Consider the following 18,828-nt stretch of genomic DNA (forward strand, 5'->3'; position numbering starts at 1 on the left):
TACATCAGTATAGAAACTTAAGTGTAGCAGTCAACATATCAACGATAATAAAATAATGTGTTCTATTGAATTTCAAGCATCCACTTATTACACCGCAGTTATTACATGATCGAATAAGACCAGCTACAGGAGTCATCAACGTGCTATCAGCGGACAGCGAGCAAAACCACGTCAAAGTACCGTTATCTCTTTAATATCTCATTTTCTCCGTTTCCTTCGCCGCAGACGTTAATTACGAAATAATGCATACAAAGCTGTGTACGAAGCGTGAAAATCATAAGAGTGGGAGCCGCCTGTGGGAAACGAGGGACAGGATATGGCCCATTGGCCGTGTGGCAAGACGGGAAAGTGAAGAAGAGGGAGAGCAATAATACGAGGATCCTTGGAAAACGGCCAAAGTGTCAGTCGTAATATTATGGTCGTTACGTGGAACGTCCCAGACGTACATCGTACGAATCAACATTTTATTCTGTGACACTGTGCGAGTGTACGCACACCTTCTCCCGATACAAAGGCAACTGGCTAGCTTTCACTTTCCTCGATGAAATCGTGAACGATCCAGCGAATCCTCTTCGACGGTGCTCGCCCACGCCTTCTGTTATCCGCCGTGCAAAGTGGATATGAAGAGTACCGTGTCACCGGAGCATAATTTGTAACTGCCTTCACCCTGAAAATTTCGTTCTTTGTTAATCATTCATCAACCATTTTATTCAACGTCATTTTTATATTCACAGATATTGACATATCACACATCTCTTAATAGAGAACTTCAAATTTTGCAACTTTCCTTAGGATCTTAATAATTAAGAATTTTGAGAGCGCATGAAAGTATTGTGAGTTATGAAAAATTTGGAAGTAGGACTCGACCTTTCGTTAGGTAGAATTAACTCTAAGAACAACTTGTTATTAAAAACTCATTCATTCTTACTCTAAAAAGTCTCACCGTGTTTTCTTTAATCGACAATTTCAAATTTTGCAACTTTCCTTAGGATCTTAATAATTAAGAATTTTGAGAGCGCATGAAAGTATTGTGAGTTATGAAAAGTTTGAAAGTAGGACTTGACCTTTCGTTAGGTAGAATTAATTCCAAGAACAACTTGTTATTAAAAACTCATTCATTCTTACTCTAAAAAGTCTCACCGTGTTTTCTTTAATCGAGAATTTCAAATTTTGCAACTTTCCTTAGGATCTTAATAATTGAGAATTTTGAAAGCGTATGAAAGTATTGTGAGTTATGAAAAATTTGGAAGTAGGACTTGACCTTTCGTTAGGTAGAATTAATTCCAAGAACAACTTGTTATTAAAAACTCTCACTCTAAAAAGTCTTGACCAGTATTTTCTTTAATCCGTTTCTGGTATGAAAAGTTGAAGATCCGAGTTCCGACGAAAATGTTGGTTATAAATTGCAAAGGGACAGTGGCTAGATAAGGACAAAGTGGTTGGTAGAAGAGATGAAAGGACAAGAAGTCGCGACGGTCGAAGCATGCTAGAGAAGCTTCGGGAAACGTTGGTATTATCATAATAATGGCTGAAACCATCATCTTTTCCGCGTCTGCTCTCTTGCTCCCCCGACCTTACTCGAGGCTCCATTCTCCTCGAGAGTGCTTCAGAAAGCCAAGCCTAATAGCGCTCGCGTTTTGTACATTTACAAATTTAAAATGATAATTTTCTCGTGGGTGTGGCGAGCCTTCAGCCCATTTACGCCCTTTTATCGTCGCGGTCGTGGCTCGTTCCCTTATTTTCCACCCCTGCTTTTGCCAAATATATCATGCGTCGGTTATGCGACTCGTAAAAAGGAATTGCAACCAGATATTTCGAACGCGGAATTTTTGCGAGGGTAATCGCGTTGAAAGGATCGAGTAATTGCGAATGTACGATTTACGTTTGAGGAATGTAGAATAATTGATTAGATTTTAGCTTACCAACAATTCCCAGTCAGTATCGTTCACGAGGACCAAAATTCCTGGCCGCCTGCACATACAAAGTGTCACGTAGTTGGAAGATACGGTGAATACATGTAGGACAGGCTATTTTTGTGTCACGCGATTTGTGGGACTCTAGAGCCCCCTTATCATTTCTGTGTTACGTATTACCGTATCGATTGGGACCGATATCGCGGCACGCCGCTATTCGAGCTAGAAATTAAGATCGAAGATACTGATAGCCGTTTGTTATTAAACAATGTAAAAGCAGATAACAGAAATTAATTTCGAATGCATTTTTTACTGCAATCTCTGCTTGGAGAGCATTTAAATCGGCACGAAAAGGTCACTTTATTTATAATTTAACAAGTAGAAAATACAAAAATATCCTTTACATAAAATTAAAAGTAGGCTACTACTTTATGGCTCAAAAATTATTTTTTGTCTCTTTTTTATTTTGAGTGCGCCTTTTGAAAATGGTACCGCTAGTATCATCTACCGGCCGAACACATAACTGTCGGAAGAAAAAATTATTTCTGCAATGCATAAGATATTCTTATATTTTGGCGATGCTTGAAAATTCTTTTATAGTAACGACAGTGCTGAAAAATGATTTTGTGATAAGCTTTATAAGTAAAAATTTAAAAAAATTGGCGAAATTTCAAAATCAATATTTTTTTCGACACTGTGGCGCCATCTCTCCGGCGAACGGGGTGAACTACGCACTTTTGAAACTGAAGCTTCATTAGTTCCCACTTCTGCCGCTAGGTGGCAGAACATTAAAGCGGGAAATTCAAACTACGAATTGTAGCGCCATCTCTCCGGCGAACGGGGTGAACTACACACTTTTGAAACTGTAGCTTCATTAGTTCCCACTTCTGCCGCTAGGTGGCAGAACATTAAAGCGGGAATTTCAAACTACGAATTGTTTAAAATTGATCATGATTTGGTAAAGCTAAAACATTCCAAAGTTGATGAGCCTTGTATTCGGATGTAATTTTATGCACATTGAAGTTAATTACAACAATAAAATCAGTATTAATTGAATTTTTAAACAATGGAACACGTAGCGCCATCTCTCCGGCGAACGGGATGAACTACACACTTTTGAAACTGTAGCTTCATTAGTTACTATATTCAACCGCTAGATGGCGGCCTAGTCATCTAGCGGCAGATCACATAACTAATGCAACTAAGTTTGAAATGTTTGTGGTGTATGAAATATACTTTAGTATATAAAACTTTGAACTACTGTATAAAAATTTTTTTACAATTGACATCACTGTGGAATGTCAACTGTATGATTGTTAACACTGTAGACAGCTTTAAACTCATTAAAGTTATACATATTAAACTGATTCACAAAGTATAGTCGTGATATTGAAATGGTAAGAGACCTCTAGAATTTATTTTACGTTTCGTCTGTTGAACTATTATACTTTCAGACGTATATACTTTTCGTATAATATTCTAATAAAGATTTTCTGCAGGCTTTATAATCCACCCTTCAAATTTTGTTAAATAGTACTGTAGCACCATCTCGATTACCGCCACGGAACTATCGAGACGCCATCTTAATTTTGTATATCGGTCGAATTGGAAAATGCGAATTAATATAACATATCGTTACCGTGGTGGGACACGAGTGTATTGTAAACTTCGCGGACACCAAACAAAATACTTATTGTGCAATTTACCACAATTGAAATGTTTACGATGCCGAGGTAAAATAGTAGGATGAATTGACGACTTACACGGTATCTCCCTGTAAAAACAGTTCCGGTCGTTCTTTTAAAAGGTTATCCTTTATCCAGAATAGCAACTTTTGTATAGTCCCTGTAAGATTTCACGTGGCCAATTATATTTGCGATTTGAGAACAATTCGAAAAACTTACATTCATCTCCAGGTAAGTTAACCTCGTGTTTTTTCTTTTTATCGAAAAGTAATTCCGCCCCACCCCTGAAATAATTTATTGGATCAGTTATGAGACCTATTCTATTATGACTACAGGAGAAGTTAGGTTATGTATAGTTTTAATTGTTACCCGAATTCAATGGTCACAGGAAGTACACTATTTTTATTAGACATGTTTAAAGATTCTGTTTAAATGTATTACTTGTATTTTCATTAGCTATTATCATTTAACCCCGCGCATAGAAACAACGTGAGTGACAATTCGTTTCAATTCCGTGTTCCTTGTGTTCGAACGATCAGTAGCGTACACACTGTACGCGGCAAAAGCCGGCTTCGATGTTTGGATTTGGTTTAAAAAAAAAATATTTTGTTCCTTATCTAGATACTTTTTTTCTGTCTTTAATTCATTTTGTACAAATTTACATTGCAAACAAGCGCAATAATTTATGATCTTAAACATCTATGGATTAAAAAATGCAGGAATGTTTATAATCTTTTCTAAGAAAAAAAACAGTAATGTCAAACTTGTTGATATTAGCATAGGAATTAATAAATCTATGATAAAATAACTAGATAAATATAATAAAATTTAGAACTAGTGCCCCTTGTTATATACAACACGAATTACATCCCTGTATGTTCGCGGGTCATTAGTCTCGCAATAATTATGTATTTAATTGCGACGCAGAGGTTTCTTAGTAAAGGAACAACAGCAAGAAATAAAGAATTAAGATTTATTGACTAAAAGTAGTGAAAAATCATATGCATTTAAAAAAATATATAATGAAAACATAGATTCGATAGAATTAGACGTAAAATATGTGAACGAGTTGAAGTGTAGATGCCTTCAGCGGCAGCTGTAATGGCGGTTGTCGGGAAAGTACGGACGCACGCGTTAAATGTTTCAAGAACAAAATAGCCAACATTCTGTTTAAGCCCGAATAATTCTGGTCTTCTGGCAATCACAAGATTTTCTATAATCGTAATATTTTACATGTTTAGTGATTACTTTCATAATGTCAGAAGAAAACAAACATACTTCGGAAGAGACCGAATCAGACATGAATACGGAAGATCACAGCAAGGAACAATCGAAAAGTGATACAAGTATGTTAAACAATGAAACTGAACAGCCTATGTTAGAAGACGAAGAAATGCCGACGTATGTTAGCGTATCAAGTCCATCGAGACGCGACGATTCAGATGTTAATAACACAAAACAAAATAAAATACCTGTAGAAGAGGATCACAGTCGAAGTCCTTGCCCTAGCGACGATCAAGGAGGTGGTAGTATTTATGTACTATCCTCTGGAGAAGAAAGTAATCACCCCTATAATGATGAAGATGAAGATGATTATGGAGACAGTGACGGTAAGTGTGCGATATAAAGATATTATTTTATACCTGAACCAGTATACGGAAACTGAAAATTGCATTATGTAGTATTTTTTATGCAGTACTTGTAGACACAAGTAACTTTTTTCTTTCTGTTTACAATGAATAATTATAAGCTGTCGATGTGTTAACACTGACAGAGTATTTAATATATTATTGTTACCATAAACTATAGACATGGATGAAATGGACCTTGAAAATGAACACGAAAATGCGATGTTAGATGATGAAGAAGAGGAAGATGACGAAGATGATGATGATAGAAATCCTCTCAGATTACCCAATGAAGATGATGAGGATATAGAAACAGAATATGATCAAGAATATTTTGATAGGGTGTCCGATGATTTTATTTTAAATAATAGATTAAAACAACATCATAAAGAAAGAAGTTTGTCGTTGCAAGATCTGAGTATTTGTAAAAACAATATCCATTCACCATATAGTAAGAAAAGGCATAGTCTAAATATTGTTAGACCAAATTATCTTAAATATCAACATGTGGAAAGTAAAGTGAAGCAATATATAAGAGATATAAAGAAACAGAATAGAAAGTCTATGGAAAAACGTATTAAAGAACAAGAATTTATAATAAATAAAAATTATGATGAGGATGAAAGTAAGATATATTTTTTGTCTGTTAGAATTTGGATACTCTGGCTTGGAAGATATGTCTATTGTCTATTGTAAATAGCTGTAGGTCATAGTACTTTTAGTAATCTTACAAAGACAATAAAACATGCTTCCATGTACTTGAATAATCAAGTTTTTAAGTTATAAGCAACTAACAAATATAAATTGTAATTTATTCTTCTTATTTTTAGACATTGACAGTGAACAAGTAAGAGCAACAGTTACTAACAAAATCATAAAAGATTATGCACAGAAGGCTATTAAAGACTTGCAACATGAAGAAAATGAAGGTACTAATTTAGTTTATAATATAGCACAAATAGTAAAAAATGGTGAAAACAATAAAACTGACAAGGTAATTGAAAATCAATTTAAACATGTTCGAAAGGATTCTGAATATACTAATACCCAGAATGAAAAACGTGCACAAAACAGTGATGATCGGTTAGAAAAACGAAATGGTTCTGTAGACATTAACGTACATCAAATTGAATATCAAAATACCCTAGATAGAAATACTAAGTTTAGTAACATAAATCAATCTTCTCTAGTTAATGGTCATGAACAAACCCCTGCATTTATCAATCTACGTACAGTAACTTATGAGGAATATATGCATGGTACACCAAATACTGTACAGAAGGAAGAATTAAATGAGCAAAAACAGAAAAACGTGAGTGAAGTATATAATGAAGCAGAAATGATCACTGAACAAGAAATCGATAATAGCGATACAAGTTGTTCTTTAAAAATCGAAAATGTGAAGAGTATTAGAATGAGTCATGAGGAATCGAGTAATTTGAATTTTGCAAAAATAAATGCAAATGAAAAAATGGTTGCAGAAAACAAAGAAATTATTCAACTCAAAACTCAACTGAATCAAAAAGATGCACAGTTTCATAATTTGAAGGATGCCTATCAGAAAACCCTGGCAGAGAATATAAAGATGAAACAAGAATTAGATGAGCTGAAAAAATCCTTAGCAAAATATGAAAATGAAAACAAAACGTGTGAAACAAAAGTAGCATCTGTGCAGACTGAGAACGTTGAAAAGTCTGTAGACAATCAAGAAACTGTAGCCAAAGCAGAAACAGTTAAAAAAGTATCCACCAGCAGTGTCGCGTCGACAGCAAGTTCTTCCGATCAATGGGCGGAAAGCGCTTACAGTCCAGCTGTATCCATCAAACCACCAGATATAACATCAATCCTCAATTCTGATGACAGTATAGTACTTACCAATGGTACTCCAAGAAAACTAGCACATCCATTGTCTCGAACATTCATCACTTCGTCCCGAATTTTACAGACTCTTTCTAACATAACACAAAGCAAAACAAAAGTGGAAAGTCCTTTGGTACGAAATACCAAGAAACGGTCAAATGAAAATTCAACGGATCAGTTGTTGAATTTACATTACAGTTCTCCAATTCATACGTCAAGTTCCAAAAAACGAAAGGCAACAGAAATGCTCGGTAGTGCCGCTTTTACTCAACCTTTCAAAATTCCTCACACAACTGTAGAACCAGACAGAAAAAATAGTACTGACGCTACCACTGTAGAATTTAAGTACGTCGAGGAACATCCAAAGTCTAAATCAGAACAGGAGCAGAGTGCATCTGTTAATAAAAATGGCAATGCCTCTACGTCTGCAGAAGTTAAAACGGAAGAAACAATTGATCAGAACGGTGTAAAGTGTTTCATATACGCAGAGGATGAAAATACTAAGAATAGAAGTTTCTTAATTCAAGCAGAAGAACCGACAAAAGATGGAATAAATGACAAGAATCGGGTGCAAGAATGTGGTCCATATTTATTAGGTAATCTTGAAGTAAGAATGTCTGAAATAAATGGTACAATTAGCGTTTGGGGTAAAGAAGTGAATCGGGAACCTGCGAACGATAACGAGGATGATGCGGAAGTATCTGCCACAATGTCTGAGAAGAAATCGTATGATTGTTGGCATAATACACCTCAAATGAGATTTAACGAGAGCCCGCTGGTTTGTTCAACCAGCAGAAAACTGAAAATTCCATGTAGGTTCAATAAATCTAACAGTTCTCAATATCGTCGGTCTTTGCCCGTGAACGCGATGAGAACGTCTTCCTTAGGAGACGATTTAAGCGATAAGTTACGTATGGATCATTCTTTTAGTCTAAACAATTGTGTTCCTTTTTGTGAAAACTGTGATTCTCCGAAATATCCTGACGAATGGCCAATTTATAAAGGTGCTTCGAGTTCACAAGAAAAAGTACATTCCTGTTGTATACACGGTACAGAATTTGTTGACGAAGAACGTCATTGTGATGTGCATCACGAGAAACAGAAATACGATGTTAGTCCTAAACATAGTAAAACTAAGTTTTATAGTAAGGGAATTCGAAGGAATTCATACAAAAATACTTTTATACCAGATACAAAAAATCACTTACACGAAAACAGTACGAACATCGAGACAAACGAAACAACTTGCAAATGCCACGCTCGTCGTTCATTTCAGAATGTAGTCGATAATGCTGCGCATTCGAAATACTGTAATCATGTTAGAAACATCTCTTATACGTGTAAATCGTCTTTGGATAACGCAAGTAACCATGAGACTTCCGAGAAACATACTTGTTCTCATAGTATTTCAAACGAGGATGAAGAAGACCCTCTTATACCGTTCAAGCGATCTAATGAAACGCCTGAGGTAAAATAATACAATCTTTTATGAATTTCAGTTTTTATTTGTCTTTGGTACCTATCTTCTTTTTCTTATATTTAGACCAGACAACGAAGATTAAGTGGTAAAAAGGTGCGAGGTATCCTTATGGATCTCTTGAGAGGATGTGGAGATTGTCGTAGTAACAGTGCTGCCAATTTAAGTAAAAACGAACAACACTCGAAACAAGCACATACTTCACATGTTCCACCACAAATTAAGATTTCATCTCCTAGCCACGAACCTACATCTTCAGGTTCTACACAGTGTAATGAAAGGTAACATGGTTTTAGTATTGTTAGAATAATAGAGCGTTATGAAAGGAACTATAAAATATACTGTCAGTTTATGTTAACTTGCAGATGTTGTCATGCATACGCGCAACGAATCGAATCTCAACTTGAAGAGTTCCGAATGGAAATGGAAAGAGTACGATCACGTTCCGATGCAATCCTCGATATGCTCAATATGCTTCACTCTGTGGATATGAACTAATGAAATTTACCCAATTTTAAATAAGTGCTTTTCCTTGTACAGATCACTTTCTTAATTTTTTTTAAGTCGGAATTCACTGTCGACGATTTTCCTTATTTACCTCTCGAACTTCATCGCATATAGGAAACGCCTGTTCAATTTATTAAAGTGACATACACTCGAAACGAAAGAAAAAATCACCACGTTGTATCAGATACACATTTGTATTATAGAAGTTCGATTTCGTGTCGTTGATAAATGTGATATAAAATGAAAAACAAATTTGGTATGATTTTTATATCGTACGAACATTTAATACTTTTCTTCTTATAATTTAACTAGAGAATTTTTGTTACATTCTAGACCAACAATGTTTGAACATGTAATTTAAGTAACCGAGTGAGACGACGATCATCGCCTCATCAAACTTTTATTTCGATATCAATAAAATACTGAGTAATTTCTTATTTAATAGTTGCAGTCGCAGGAATCGAATCCTGTACCAGCCTCTCCAGGTAAAACTCCAGGTGGCATCTCTCCTTGTCCTTTAAAGATGTTGCTATAAGATGTCTTCAAATAATTTACGTGTCCCTGCAGTGATCTTATACGACCCTGAGCTTGCTCGAACGCCTCATTGAGGTTGTTTATTTGACCTTGCATTTTTTGACGAATCTATAAACGATGATAGGTAAGCCGACGTTAAAATATTTCCATTAATTTAATGATAAGTTACTTCGTCTCTATCTTTTTGCGCAGCTCTTGCAGTGGCTCGACATTGAGCCAATTGTCTTTCCATTTCCGCAATTTGACTTTGCATTGTTCTTCTAGCGGTCTCGCATCTTTCTTTCGTTCTTGCTACTTGCCTTGCAGAATCTTCTCGAACCTTTTAAATAATATTAATTAAAATCATCATTTTACAGTTTAACAAATTTATATTGCAATAACATACCTGATCAAGCATTGCCGTCAATTGAGTAACCTCGTGCATCTTTTCATCGATACGCTTCTGCAGTTGCGCCTCATGTTCCTCGAATCTAGCAAGCGTATTCTTCATACGTTCATTTTCATGCCGCAATTCAGTATTTTTCCGCTCTAGTTCATCGAATCGTCCCGAACCATGACCCCTTTCATCCTGTAAAGTGGTTTGTCATATAATGCCTGTCGCACAGTTTATTTGATAAACATAAATGGATAAGAACCTGAAGCTGTTGATACTCGCTACGTAACACTTCCAATTGATTTTGTAAAGCCTGCATCTTCTCTTTGGAACCTAAAAGCTCTCGCGACAGATCCTCGCAATTTCGTTCTGCGACTATACGCATTTGCTGTGCTTCTTGCAATTTCACCTGCGTTTGCTTCAGGATGTCAGGTAACGGTGCGAGTTCTGCAAGTTTCTCTTGGAACTGATTCTGTACAAAAGATTGTAAAATTTTGAAGACCCTGCATGTAAATCATTGGTGTAATAAGGATTTCTGAGTTGTATATCGGAATTTGGAAGATCAGGAATTTAATAAACGCATGAGTACATATTTTTCTACCTACTTTAACTCTACCAATCTCCAGAGTCACATTTTCATTCATTCGTGCATTATCCATCTCCATGAGATCAAGTTGCCGACGTTGTTCTTCCACTTGTTGTTGTGCCTATTTTTCGCCGATATTATTACAACATTTATATCGAGAGTTAAAAAAAAGTATGCCCTGTTAATTAGAACCTGCAGATATTTGTTACGATAATCCTCCAACTGAGCAGCTTGATCTTGAATCAAAGATCTCAGTTCCTCAAGCTCATCTTGGGCCTCTCGAAAACGTTGTTTGAAAACAATAAGAGCTTGCTCTTGTTCAACCATTTGCTCCTTGAAGCCTGTCGTTGAACGAATTATTTCATGTATTTGTGCTTAGCAGAGTTCGGAATAATCACCTTCGTATTTCTCTTTTTCAGCTTCTAGCGTTTTCAAACGTTCTTGAGCGTCTGTCAATCTTATATCCAATTTGTCTTTCTCTTCAATAGCATCTCGTGTTTGTTGCTTGAGTTTTTCAGCATCTGTTCTTAAACACGAAACCTCGCATAATTTGTTTTTGTAATCATCCTGTAGACGTGCGTATTGCTCGCGTAGATCACGTAATTGTTGCTGAGGACATGTGCTAGCTCCCTTTCATTAAACAATTCGTTTAGTCCATGTTAAACTTATTTGTTAAGTTAAGTCTTACCATAGGAGCATTTACACAGGGGCCAGTACAAGTTGAAGTAGGAGCTGGTGGCATCTGTATACCATGGAAAATAGATCATTTTGTAATTAAAGAAAAGATCATCCTGCTAAATCTGATTACCAACTGCATGCAGTATGATCTCAAAAAAAACAAAATATTTGCACTTTTTATAAAAACATTTATTTCATACAGAATTCGTGATAATAATCACTGTAACAACAATCACTATCGGCGCAAATTTTTAAGAGTGTGCTGATATTTATGATAAGCGACATATTCATGAAACAACCCCTTGTTTACACAACCAATCTGATCGTAATACTGTTTGGATACCTTGGGAAGAGGTACTGAGGATGGTGGTGGTAGAACCGGTAATGTTGGAGGTGGTACATAAGGCGGCGGGCTAGAACCTTGAAGATTCATAGGCGCAGGAGGACAACAACCACAAGGTGCACAAGGACCAGTGCATTTCAACAGCTTTCGTTGTTGTTCCAGCTGTTGACGTTCTCGTTGTACGTTAGCAAGTTCTATCTGCATGTTACGTACTTCGCATTCCATACTGCCCAGTTGTTGTTCCTGAAAGGGTAACAAGTGTGTGAATAAAAAAATTGCACTCGTAGTTTAATCGAATCGCGAATACGTACTAGCTGCTTGGTATTGTTCCCATAAGCTGCAAGCTTGTTCTCTATTTCAGCGGGACAAGCCCCTTTCGGAGGTGGTGGCACGCATGGCGTTTTAACGACGGCTGGACTTCGGCAACACATTTCGTCGACTTGTGAAGATGCACCACTTGTAATGCAAGCACCTGTTACTGACGCTCCACCCGCAAGCCTGGGTGATTCTGAAACAATTAATGTCAATCATTAATTTGTTTTATTGTGTTGTGATAAACGTGACCACTTCTAGTGACACCAGAAAGCATTACTCACTAAAAAGTATCAACTAGATGTCATTCCTGAATATTGAACATACATTGGAAAAGTGGTTATTAATCTACCGAGACATACCACATACGGTCTGGGCGACTGGCGACAAGGATTCAGCAGACTGAAGACAACACTTGCATCGACAGTAATCGTCGTCCTGCTGTAATGTAGTGGTGCGTGAAACCGAACGTAAAGGACACGGACTTGATACTCCAGAGGAAATTGCACCTGGACAGGTGTAACAACAAGGACTAGTGACTCGTTGATTCAAGCAAGCTATCTGACGCGTCAATTCCACATTTTCCTTCACTACTATTCTCATTTCAGCCTGCAGACCGCATACCTTCCTCTGTAGGCTTTCAACTGCAGAATCCTTTTCTAGTAATGCTTCTTCTAATTTATACCTAGTGTGAGACAGAATATCACATGACTTATGACAACATATTTTTCCCGATGACAAAATCCGTACTAACGTTGTTAGGGAGACTTTCACCGATGTTCATATTTTTTGTTCGAGTTTGTATTATTTGTTCGTATCGAGAAACGATACTGGGTGCTCTAGATCTTATAAAGAGTATTAAATACTTACTTGCCACCTTCGAGCTGCGCGTTTTCTTGTGCCAATTTCTCTTGCATAGTTAACGACTCTGTTAGCTTCCCAGTCAGAGTTTTAAGACTTTCAGTTCCTTTCTTTTTACTATCTGCTACAACAATTTTTGGAATTTCGTCTTCCGTGGTCCCGCAAACGATTACTCTTGGAAGTCTAGCCGGACGAAGACACATTTATAAAACTATATCGCCAGCAGCGAAATCAAAACGTACTTGTCTTCAGGATACTCTATTTGTGGCAAGTCGAATCGATCTTCTGGTTTGGTTACTTTTATCGCAGATACTTCTTTATCTATTTTATCTCTGATCTTATCCTGTGTCAAAATTTCCTCTTCTTCTTCTGTGATCGCCTAGAAATCAATGACTAAATCATTCACTGGGTACAATTTATTCTTGATACCGCATGTATCCAATGGAAATATAGAATATGTACCAAGCTGAGTTTCGAAGTAGGATGCGGTATCATGTCGAACATTTTCGCGAAGGTGGTACTCGAGTAATCAGCCAAGCCTAGTAACCGTTGCAGCTTCCGAGTTATTTCTTCAAATTCAGCCAACTTCCTCATAACTTCATCTTGCTTCGATTGAATTGCTAACGTATCCTCCTCGGTTAAATCTTTTTTCTATAATACATATCACTAATATGAAGGCAGACCTTTGGAAACAATGTGTCTCGAAAGGGTTGGTTTCTCCTAAAACCATTACTTTAGAAAGTTCAGCTATTTCTCGTTTAAGTTGCTCAATTTCCTTTGCGAGTACTGCACAACGTTCATCAGCATTCTTCATTTCCATTTTCACGGCGCTGTCAGTTAACGGCGATGAACTTAAGATGGATTCATTTCTACCACCAGGCTTTACTGGTACACCTAATTCAAAAATTGCACATTCATGAAATCAAAGTTATTTTGGGGACAAATCAATTGTTAGTTATACCACTGATCAAACCTTGTCAGTCTATTACAATTATACCTTCACCAACACCAGGAGGAAGTGGATGAAGTGGAGGCACCTCATCATCCTCTTCCTGTTGCCCAAATGGTGCAACTTCCGACATCTCTTTAAGCGTAGCTTCGAGTCCTTTATCTTCAACTCCGGATTCTGTAACTTCAACTTCTTCACTCGTTATTACAACTTCTTCACCCATCTCTACTAATTCAGCATCTTCAAAATTTTCGCTCAATAATTCTTGCATTTCCTCCGTCTCGTCAGCCATGCTTCAAAATTAGATCAATTTATTAGAATAATAATAACGTATTTGAAGATTCAGTACGACATACTTTGATGATTCTTTTGTTTCAGAATATGGACTCTCAATTTCCTGTGAATTCAACGTTTCTAAATTTGATGTCTGCGCTTTCCTTTTATAATCCTCTGCCTCATGTGCCTGTTAAATAATAAATATCGTACAATTATAATGTACAGTTCAAATGATAATGGATTTTACACTGAGAATTGTTGCGCAATTTAAATTCCAACGTACTCGCTCAAGGATGTGTGGTTCGAGCTCTGTTCGTTGCGAAAGTACCGATTTTATAAAACGTTTAGAATCTTTGAGATTTGTTGACTCGTACAAAGGCGTATATCCCTGCTGATGATACTCGACAGCAAGGGAATGTATTTCCGGTAAAGTCAAAGGTTTCTTGAGATCGAATAAAGACTCCAATGAACCAAATGCATCTCTCTTCAAAGAAGATTCCTCGAACTCGGTGTTTTTTTTCTGCGACTTTGAACCGTACTTTTGCAGATGTTTCAACTCGTGGAAGCTTTTTGTTTCGATAGGAAGACCGTCAAATTCGCGAACACGAAAAGACCTTGGTGAACTTTTTGCCGAGCGAGATAAGTTCCACGTACACGGTCGCCGCTTCTATAATCAGATAAATTGTTTATTTAAAGCGTAAGATATTTATTTTGTTACGGTGATGAAACTGTTATAAAAAGTAAAATTAGAAGCAAAGGTGATGTAAACATTTATGGAAACTGATTGCAAACTTTTACAGATACGAATTTTTAGGTGGATCCGCATTATAATACAAAATGCATACCAATGTATAAATAAAGAAATAAAATTAGTTAACGTTTTACCTTCATTATTTTACCTTCGACACAACACCGTTCTTTCAATAACATAAACTCCTTAAAGTTCAAGGACGATGGCTTCTTTTCCTCGAATGTTCACTGAAGAAACGGTATCGTTATCAAATAGCGTTGGACGATTTCTCAATTATTGTTTTCGAAATTTTTTTTTGGATGGTTTTTGTAAAATTGGAAACTGCAACAAATAATACGTTAATATATTGAATAAATGATTAAAACTTATGGTCTTATAATGAGAAAATAAAATAATTTAATGTATAGGATTTGACACTTACCCAAAAAAACCTTCAATTTCTTGAAATAAGAGTGTGAAATTGCGTCTTTTATTTTTCTGTCGAACGATGGATTTGAACATATCAACATATACCTAAGATGCATATCAATAATTTGATAAACATTATAAAAAATTGTATCACTTTTTTATTATTTTATTGCTACAATTATTAACAATTACTTCGTAAGACATTTTAAAACGTGAACAATTTATTAAACGGCAAAATTTAATTAATAATGTTACAAGAAGCTGTCGCTAATAAATATTACCACAAATTTACTTCTTATTTAACAGAAACGTTTAACTTTTCAATATGATATAAATAAAGGGAGTATGAGAATTAAAATAAAAGTAAATACATACATCTTACAGTTACAATACGTTACACGATTTGTATACTATAAAACTGGTGTGACTTCTTCCACGAAGATCGGCTGAAAAGCATAAAAAATAAATATGTCAACGTACATAACATACAATTGCTAATAGAAATAAATTAGCATTTAAATAATATTATATTATAAATGGTATGTTACCGCACCAATAGAATCATTTCAAATATCTTCTAAAAATATATTTTCGAAAATGAGTAAACAAAAATTCCGTTATATATAAATGTCTCTAATATCATAGCTGAGTTACTGTGTTTATACACAATTAATTATGAATACATTCCCTTGAAGGAAAACCTCTTATACATAATAGTCAATAAAATTTACTTGTAAATAGATAGGTCGTTTCGCATCTTTATAAAATGGAGGTTATGGATATCTGTAAGTGTTTACAAATATAACATATATGTAAATCAAGTGGCACAAAACATTTATAATATAAATGGAATTTATATATTATAATGATGTTTATATATACGAAATTTTATAAACAATTTGTATATTTTTATTTCATAAAGAAATGTAACATTATAAATAATCATTTATGTTAAGAATAATGACAGAAAAGACTGTCTGTTTTCATACAAATTAAATAAACTTGAAGTACAATTTAATATAATTACAATGATTTATTTTAATTTCAATTATATATTGCAGCAGAAGAATCAGTACAAATGGAAGATACAGGCGAAGATCATTCTGAAGAATCAGATACTAATGACAACGTGGACAATAATGTAGACACTGAAATTCAAGCAGATGATGAAAGTAAGTTTATTTTCTTTTCAACATACATAATGTAAATTAAATATCTTATACTATTTAAATATTACATTTTAGAAAAAGATGAACAGGATGAAACAAAAGTAAAAAGACCAAAAGAATCATCCTTGGATGAGTCTCAAACTGATTCTGATCAATCTTGTCCAATATGTATGGATTTATGGACTAGTTCAGGAGAACATCGTTTATGTTGTTTACGTTGTGGACATTTATTTGGATATAATTGCATTTTAAGATGGTTACAAAATTCTTGCACCAGTGTAAATCGTCGTTGCCCTCAGTGTAATAGGAAGGCTGCTGTGAAAGATATCAGAATGTTGTATGCCAAGAAATTAACATCAATAGATACTGCAGAATTAGAAAAATTGAAAGAACAGTTGGACACTGTTAAGACAGAGAAAAATCGTATAGAAATGGAACTGACAAAGTACACCCTCAGACAGAAGTTATTTGAGCAACAAATTACAAGCATGAAAAATCGTATATCTGAACTGGAAAATCAACAATCGGAAATAAGCATTCATTCCTGTCAAAATGTTTCAAAACACATGATTAAAAAGTTCCACTTAGATCGATCAATAGAAATATGTAAAGATGGTGGTTGTCGTGTGTTAGATTATAATCCATCATATGGAGTTCTAGTTGTCTCCCAGAAATCAACAAATGCATTATTCTCGGGTTATGGTATTAAGAAAATTGACACGGATAAATTTCAACCACGACAATTCGTTTTTCTGCATTCTCAAGCCATAAGAGATGTTACATTCAATACCAACCAGCAGTCATTGTTACTTAGCGTTGGTTTTGATAAGTGTGCAAAATTGATGGATATACAAAATCATATCATCATGCACACTTTTCAAGTGGATTATCCATTATGGAGTTGCTGCTGGTCAGGCGACAATCCAAATATATTTTTTGTAGGAGCTCAGAATGGATCTATAACACAATTCGATATTAGACAAACTTCTGGTGCTATTGAAAGTTTAGAGAGTCCAGGCGATAGATCACCGGTGGTTTCTTTAGCAACAGTACCTGTTAATCCCGGTAGCGGTATTGGTCGCGGTGGTTTTATTGCATGTCGTTTAAATACTTGTTACGCTTATGAACAAAAGGAGTCAAAATATGTTCCCAAACAAATATTTCTGGAAGGTCCTTTTGTGTCTGTATGTTACGACGAAAAAAATAATCACACATTAATATCTTCTCGACCGAACGCCAGACAACCTCATGCTAGACATATAGTATGTACTATAGAAAAAGGCAACGATGAATCAACTATCTGTAATGTAGTGCACACGTTTCATGCTGGTAATTCTCAACAATTTTTATCGCGACCATGTTATATAAATGTCGAAAACGATACGTTAGTTGCTGCTCATCAAGAATCCACCAGTAGTATATCCTTGTGGAGTACATCTAGTGGAAAACAAGTAAATAGCCTCCCGGTATCTGATCCTGTGGTAGATATGTGTGCAGTCGATATTAGTAATAACTTATTTTTAGCAACTCTCTCTACAAAGAAAGTGAGGATTTACAGCCATGGATAATTTTCATTGTTATAGAAATAACATAATGATTTAATAATTTATGACATTTTGTAACATTTCATTCATGTTTAGAACATCTTTTACATGTACATTATAAATTCACAATTTAACAGATAGATGATATAACTGCCATTACTTCATTTTGTTTACTATAAGCTTGAACAGTATTTATTCGCATAAAAGTTACGTGATAAAAACATATGTAAATAACTTAATATAAAAATTTACTATAAATTTAATACCGTTATTGACAATGTAGAAATTTTTCATATGCATAACTATGAAGAAATTTAGAAATAAATCCTAGAATTATCATTATACAATTAAATATACATATTTTTATTACTATGCAATACATGCAATAAATATTTGTTATAACATATATTATATTTTTCTAATAATTTAAGTGTTTCAATGGTTATCCTAAATATTATTCCAAAATAGAATAGTAATAATGAAGGTAAATGTATACTGATAATCATTAAGTGAAACAATTTACGAGATGTAAGACTTATTCAACGTAGAAGTATGAACTAGCAAACCAACCATGTATCATAAAAAGGGAATTTTTATATAAGTAAAAACACGAGTGGATGAAGATACCGTATCACAAATTAATTTCTTTTTCTATGCATTCTATTTCTGCAATTATCAAATTTTATTATAAATTTTCAAATTATGACATCTTTATCTCGAAGTTGACATAATAATAAAAGAACATAAATTTATTAGAAAAATATACTGCTGATTTATAGCTGTTATTACATCGAAATTCAATTTTTGAAAAAATACTACATGACGTCTTTATCCATTTGTGTTTTCAAGTATTTTCAATACTCTTATTGAAAAATGTAATTTATTAATATTTTTGAAATATTAAATTACAGTTAGAATTTCTATGAATGTTGTAACCAATTGCTTTCATAAATTAATCCATATATTCCTAATTT

At 34.8% G+C, this 18,828-nt stretch overlaps 4 protein-coding genes across 8 annotated transcripts; 2 read left to right on the forward strand and 2 right to left on the reverse strand.

Moving 5' to 3' along the window:
* Positions 1-443: 443 nt before the first annotated feature.
* On the reverse strand, positions 444-4,153 carry Urm1 (Ubiquitin-related modifier 1). The gene is made up of 5 exons (XM_003702054.3): positions 3,968-4,153; positions 3,818-3,882; positions 3,677-3,758; positions 1,923-1,971; positions 444-667 (listed from the first exon to the last, which is right to left on the reverse strand). The coding sequence occupies exons 1-5, from the start codon at positions 4,009-4,011 to the stop codon at positions 599-601; spliced, it is 309 nt and encodes a 102-aa protein (XP_003702102.1). The 5' UTR covers positions 4,012-4,153; the 3' UTR covers positions 444-598.
* Positions 3,689-9,507, forward strand: LOC100879366 (uncharacterized). Of its 2 annotated transcripts, XM_076529823.1 has the most exons (7): positions 3,689-3,829; positions 4,840-5,208; positions 5,408-5,851; positions 6,057-6,155; positions 6,417-8,554; positions 8,630-8,844; positions 8,929-9,507. In XM_076529823.1, exons 2-7 carry the CDS (start codon positions 4,854-4,856, stop codon positions 9,059-9,061), a joined length of 3,384 nt encoding a protein of 1,127 aa, XP_076385938.1. In that variant the 5' UTR covers positions 3,689-3,829; positions 4,840-4,853; the 3' UTR covers positions 9,062-9,507. The 2 variants fall into 2 exon arrangements, with proteins under 2 accessions (XP_076385938.1, XP_012138161.1); XM_012282771.2 differs by having other exon boundaries at positions 6,057-8,554.
* On the reverse strand, positions 9,323-15,836 carry LOC100881157 (uncharacterized). 2 transcript variants are annotated; one of them, XM_076529825.1, is made up of 22 exons: positions 15,695-15,836; positions 15,517-15,587; positions 15,155-15,210; positions 14,868-15,054; positions 14,266-14,649; positions 14,063-14,169; positions 13,755-13,999; positions 13,491-13,651; positions 13,220-13,408; positions 13,000-13,136; positions 12,767-12,940; positions 12,259-12,581; positions 11,896-12,092; positions 11,585-11,827; positions 11,252-11,305; positions 10,962-11,193; positions 10,756-10,904; positions 10,583-10,684; positions 10,240-10,449; positions 9,990-10,172; positions 9,774-9,923; positions 9,323-9,712 (listed from the first exon to the last, which is right to left on the reverse strand). In XM_076529825.1, the coding sequence occupies exons 4-22, from the start codon at positions 14,910-14,912 to the stop codon at positions 9,509-9,511; spliced, it is 3,489 nt and encodes a 1,162-aa protein (XP_076385940.1). In that variant the 5' UTR covers positions 14,913-15,054; positions 15,155-15,210; positions 15,517-15,587; positions 15,695-15,836; the 3' UTR covers positions 9,323-9,508. The 2 variants fall into 2 exon arrangements, with proteins under 2 accessions (XP_076385940.1, XP_076385939.1); XM_076529824.1 differs by having other exon boundaries at positions 15,155-15,246.
* Rfwd3 (ring finger and WD repeat domain 3) lies at positions 15,540-18,777 on the forward strand. Of its 3 annotated transcripts, none has more exons than XM_076529836.1 (3): positions 15,540-15,680; positions 16,203-16,313; positions 16,386-18,777. In XM_076529836.1, the coding sequence occupies exons 2-3, from the start codon at positions 16,220-16,222 to the stop codon at positions 17,876-17,878; spliced, it is 1,587 nt and encodes a 528-aa protein (XP_076385951.1). In that variant the 5' UTR covers positions 15,540-15,680; positions 16,203-16,219; the 3' UTR covers positions 17,879-18,777. The 3 variants fall into 3 exon arrangements, with proteins under 3 accessions (XP_076385951.1, XP_076385950.1, XP_076385949.1); XM_076529835.1 differs by lacking the exon at positions 15,540-15,680 and adding an exon at positions 15,786-15,926; XM_076529834.1 differs by lacking the exon at positions 15,540-15,680 and adding an exon at positions 15,944-16,067.
* Positions 18,778-18,828: the final 51 nt, after the last annotated feature.

This window comes from Megachile rotundata, chromosome 3 (assembly GCF_050947335.1).
Source record: "Megachile rotundata isolate GNS110a chromosome 3, iyMegRotu1, whole genome shotgun sequence".
Classification (NCBI taxonomy): domain Eukaryota; kingdom Metazoa; phylum Arthropoda; class Insecta; order Hymenoptera; family Megachilidae; genus Megachile; species Megachile rotundata.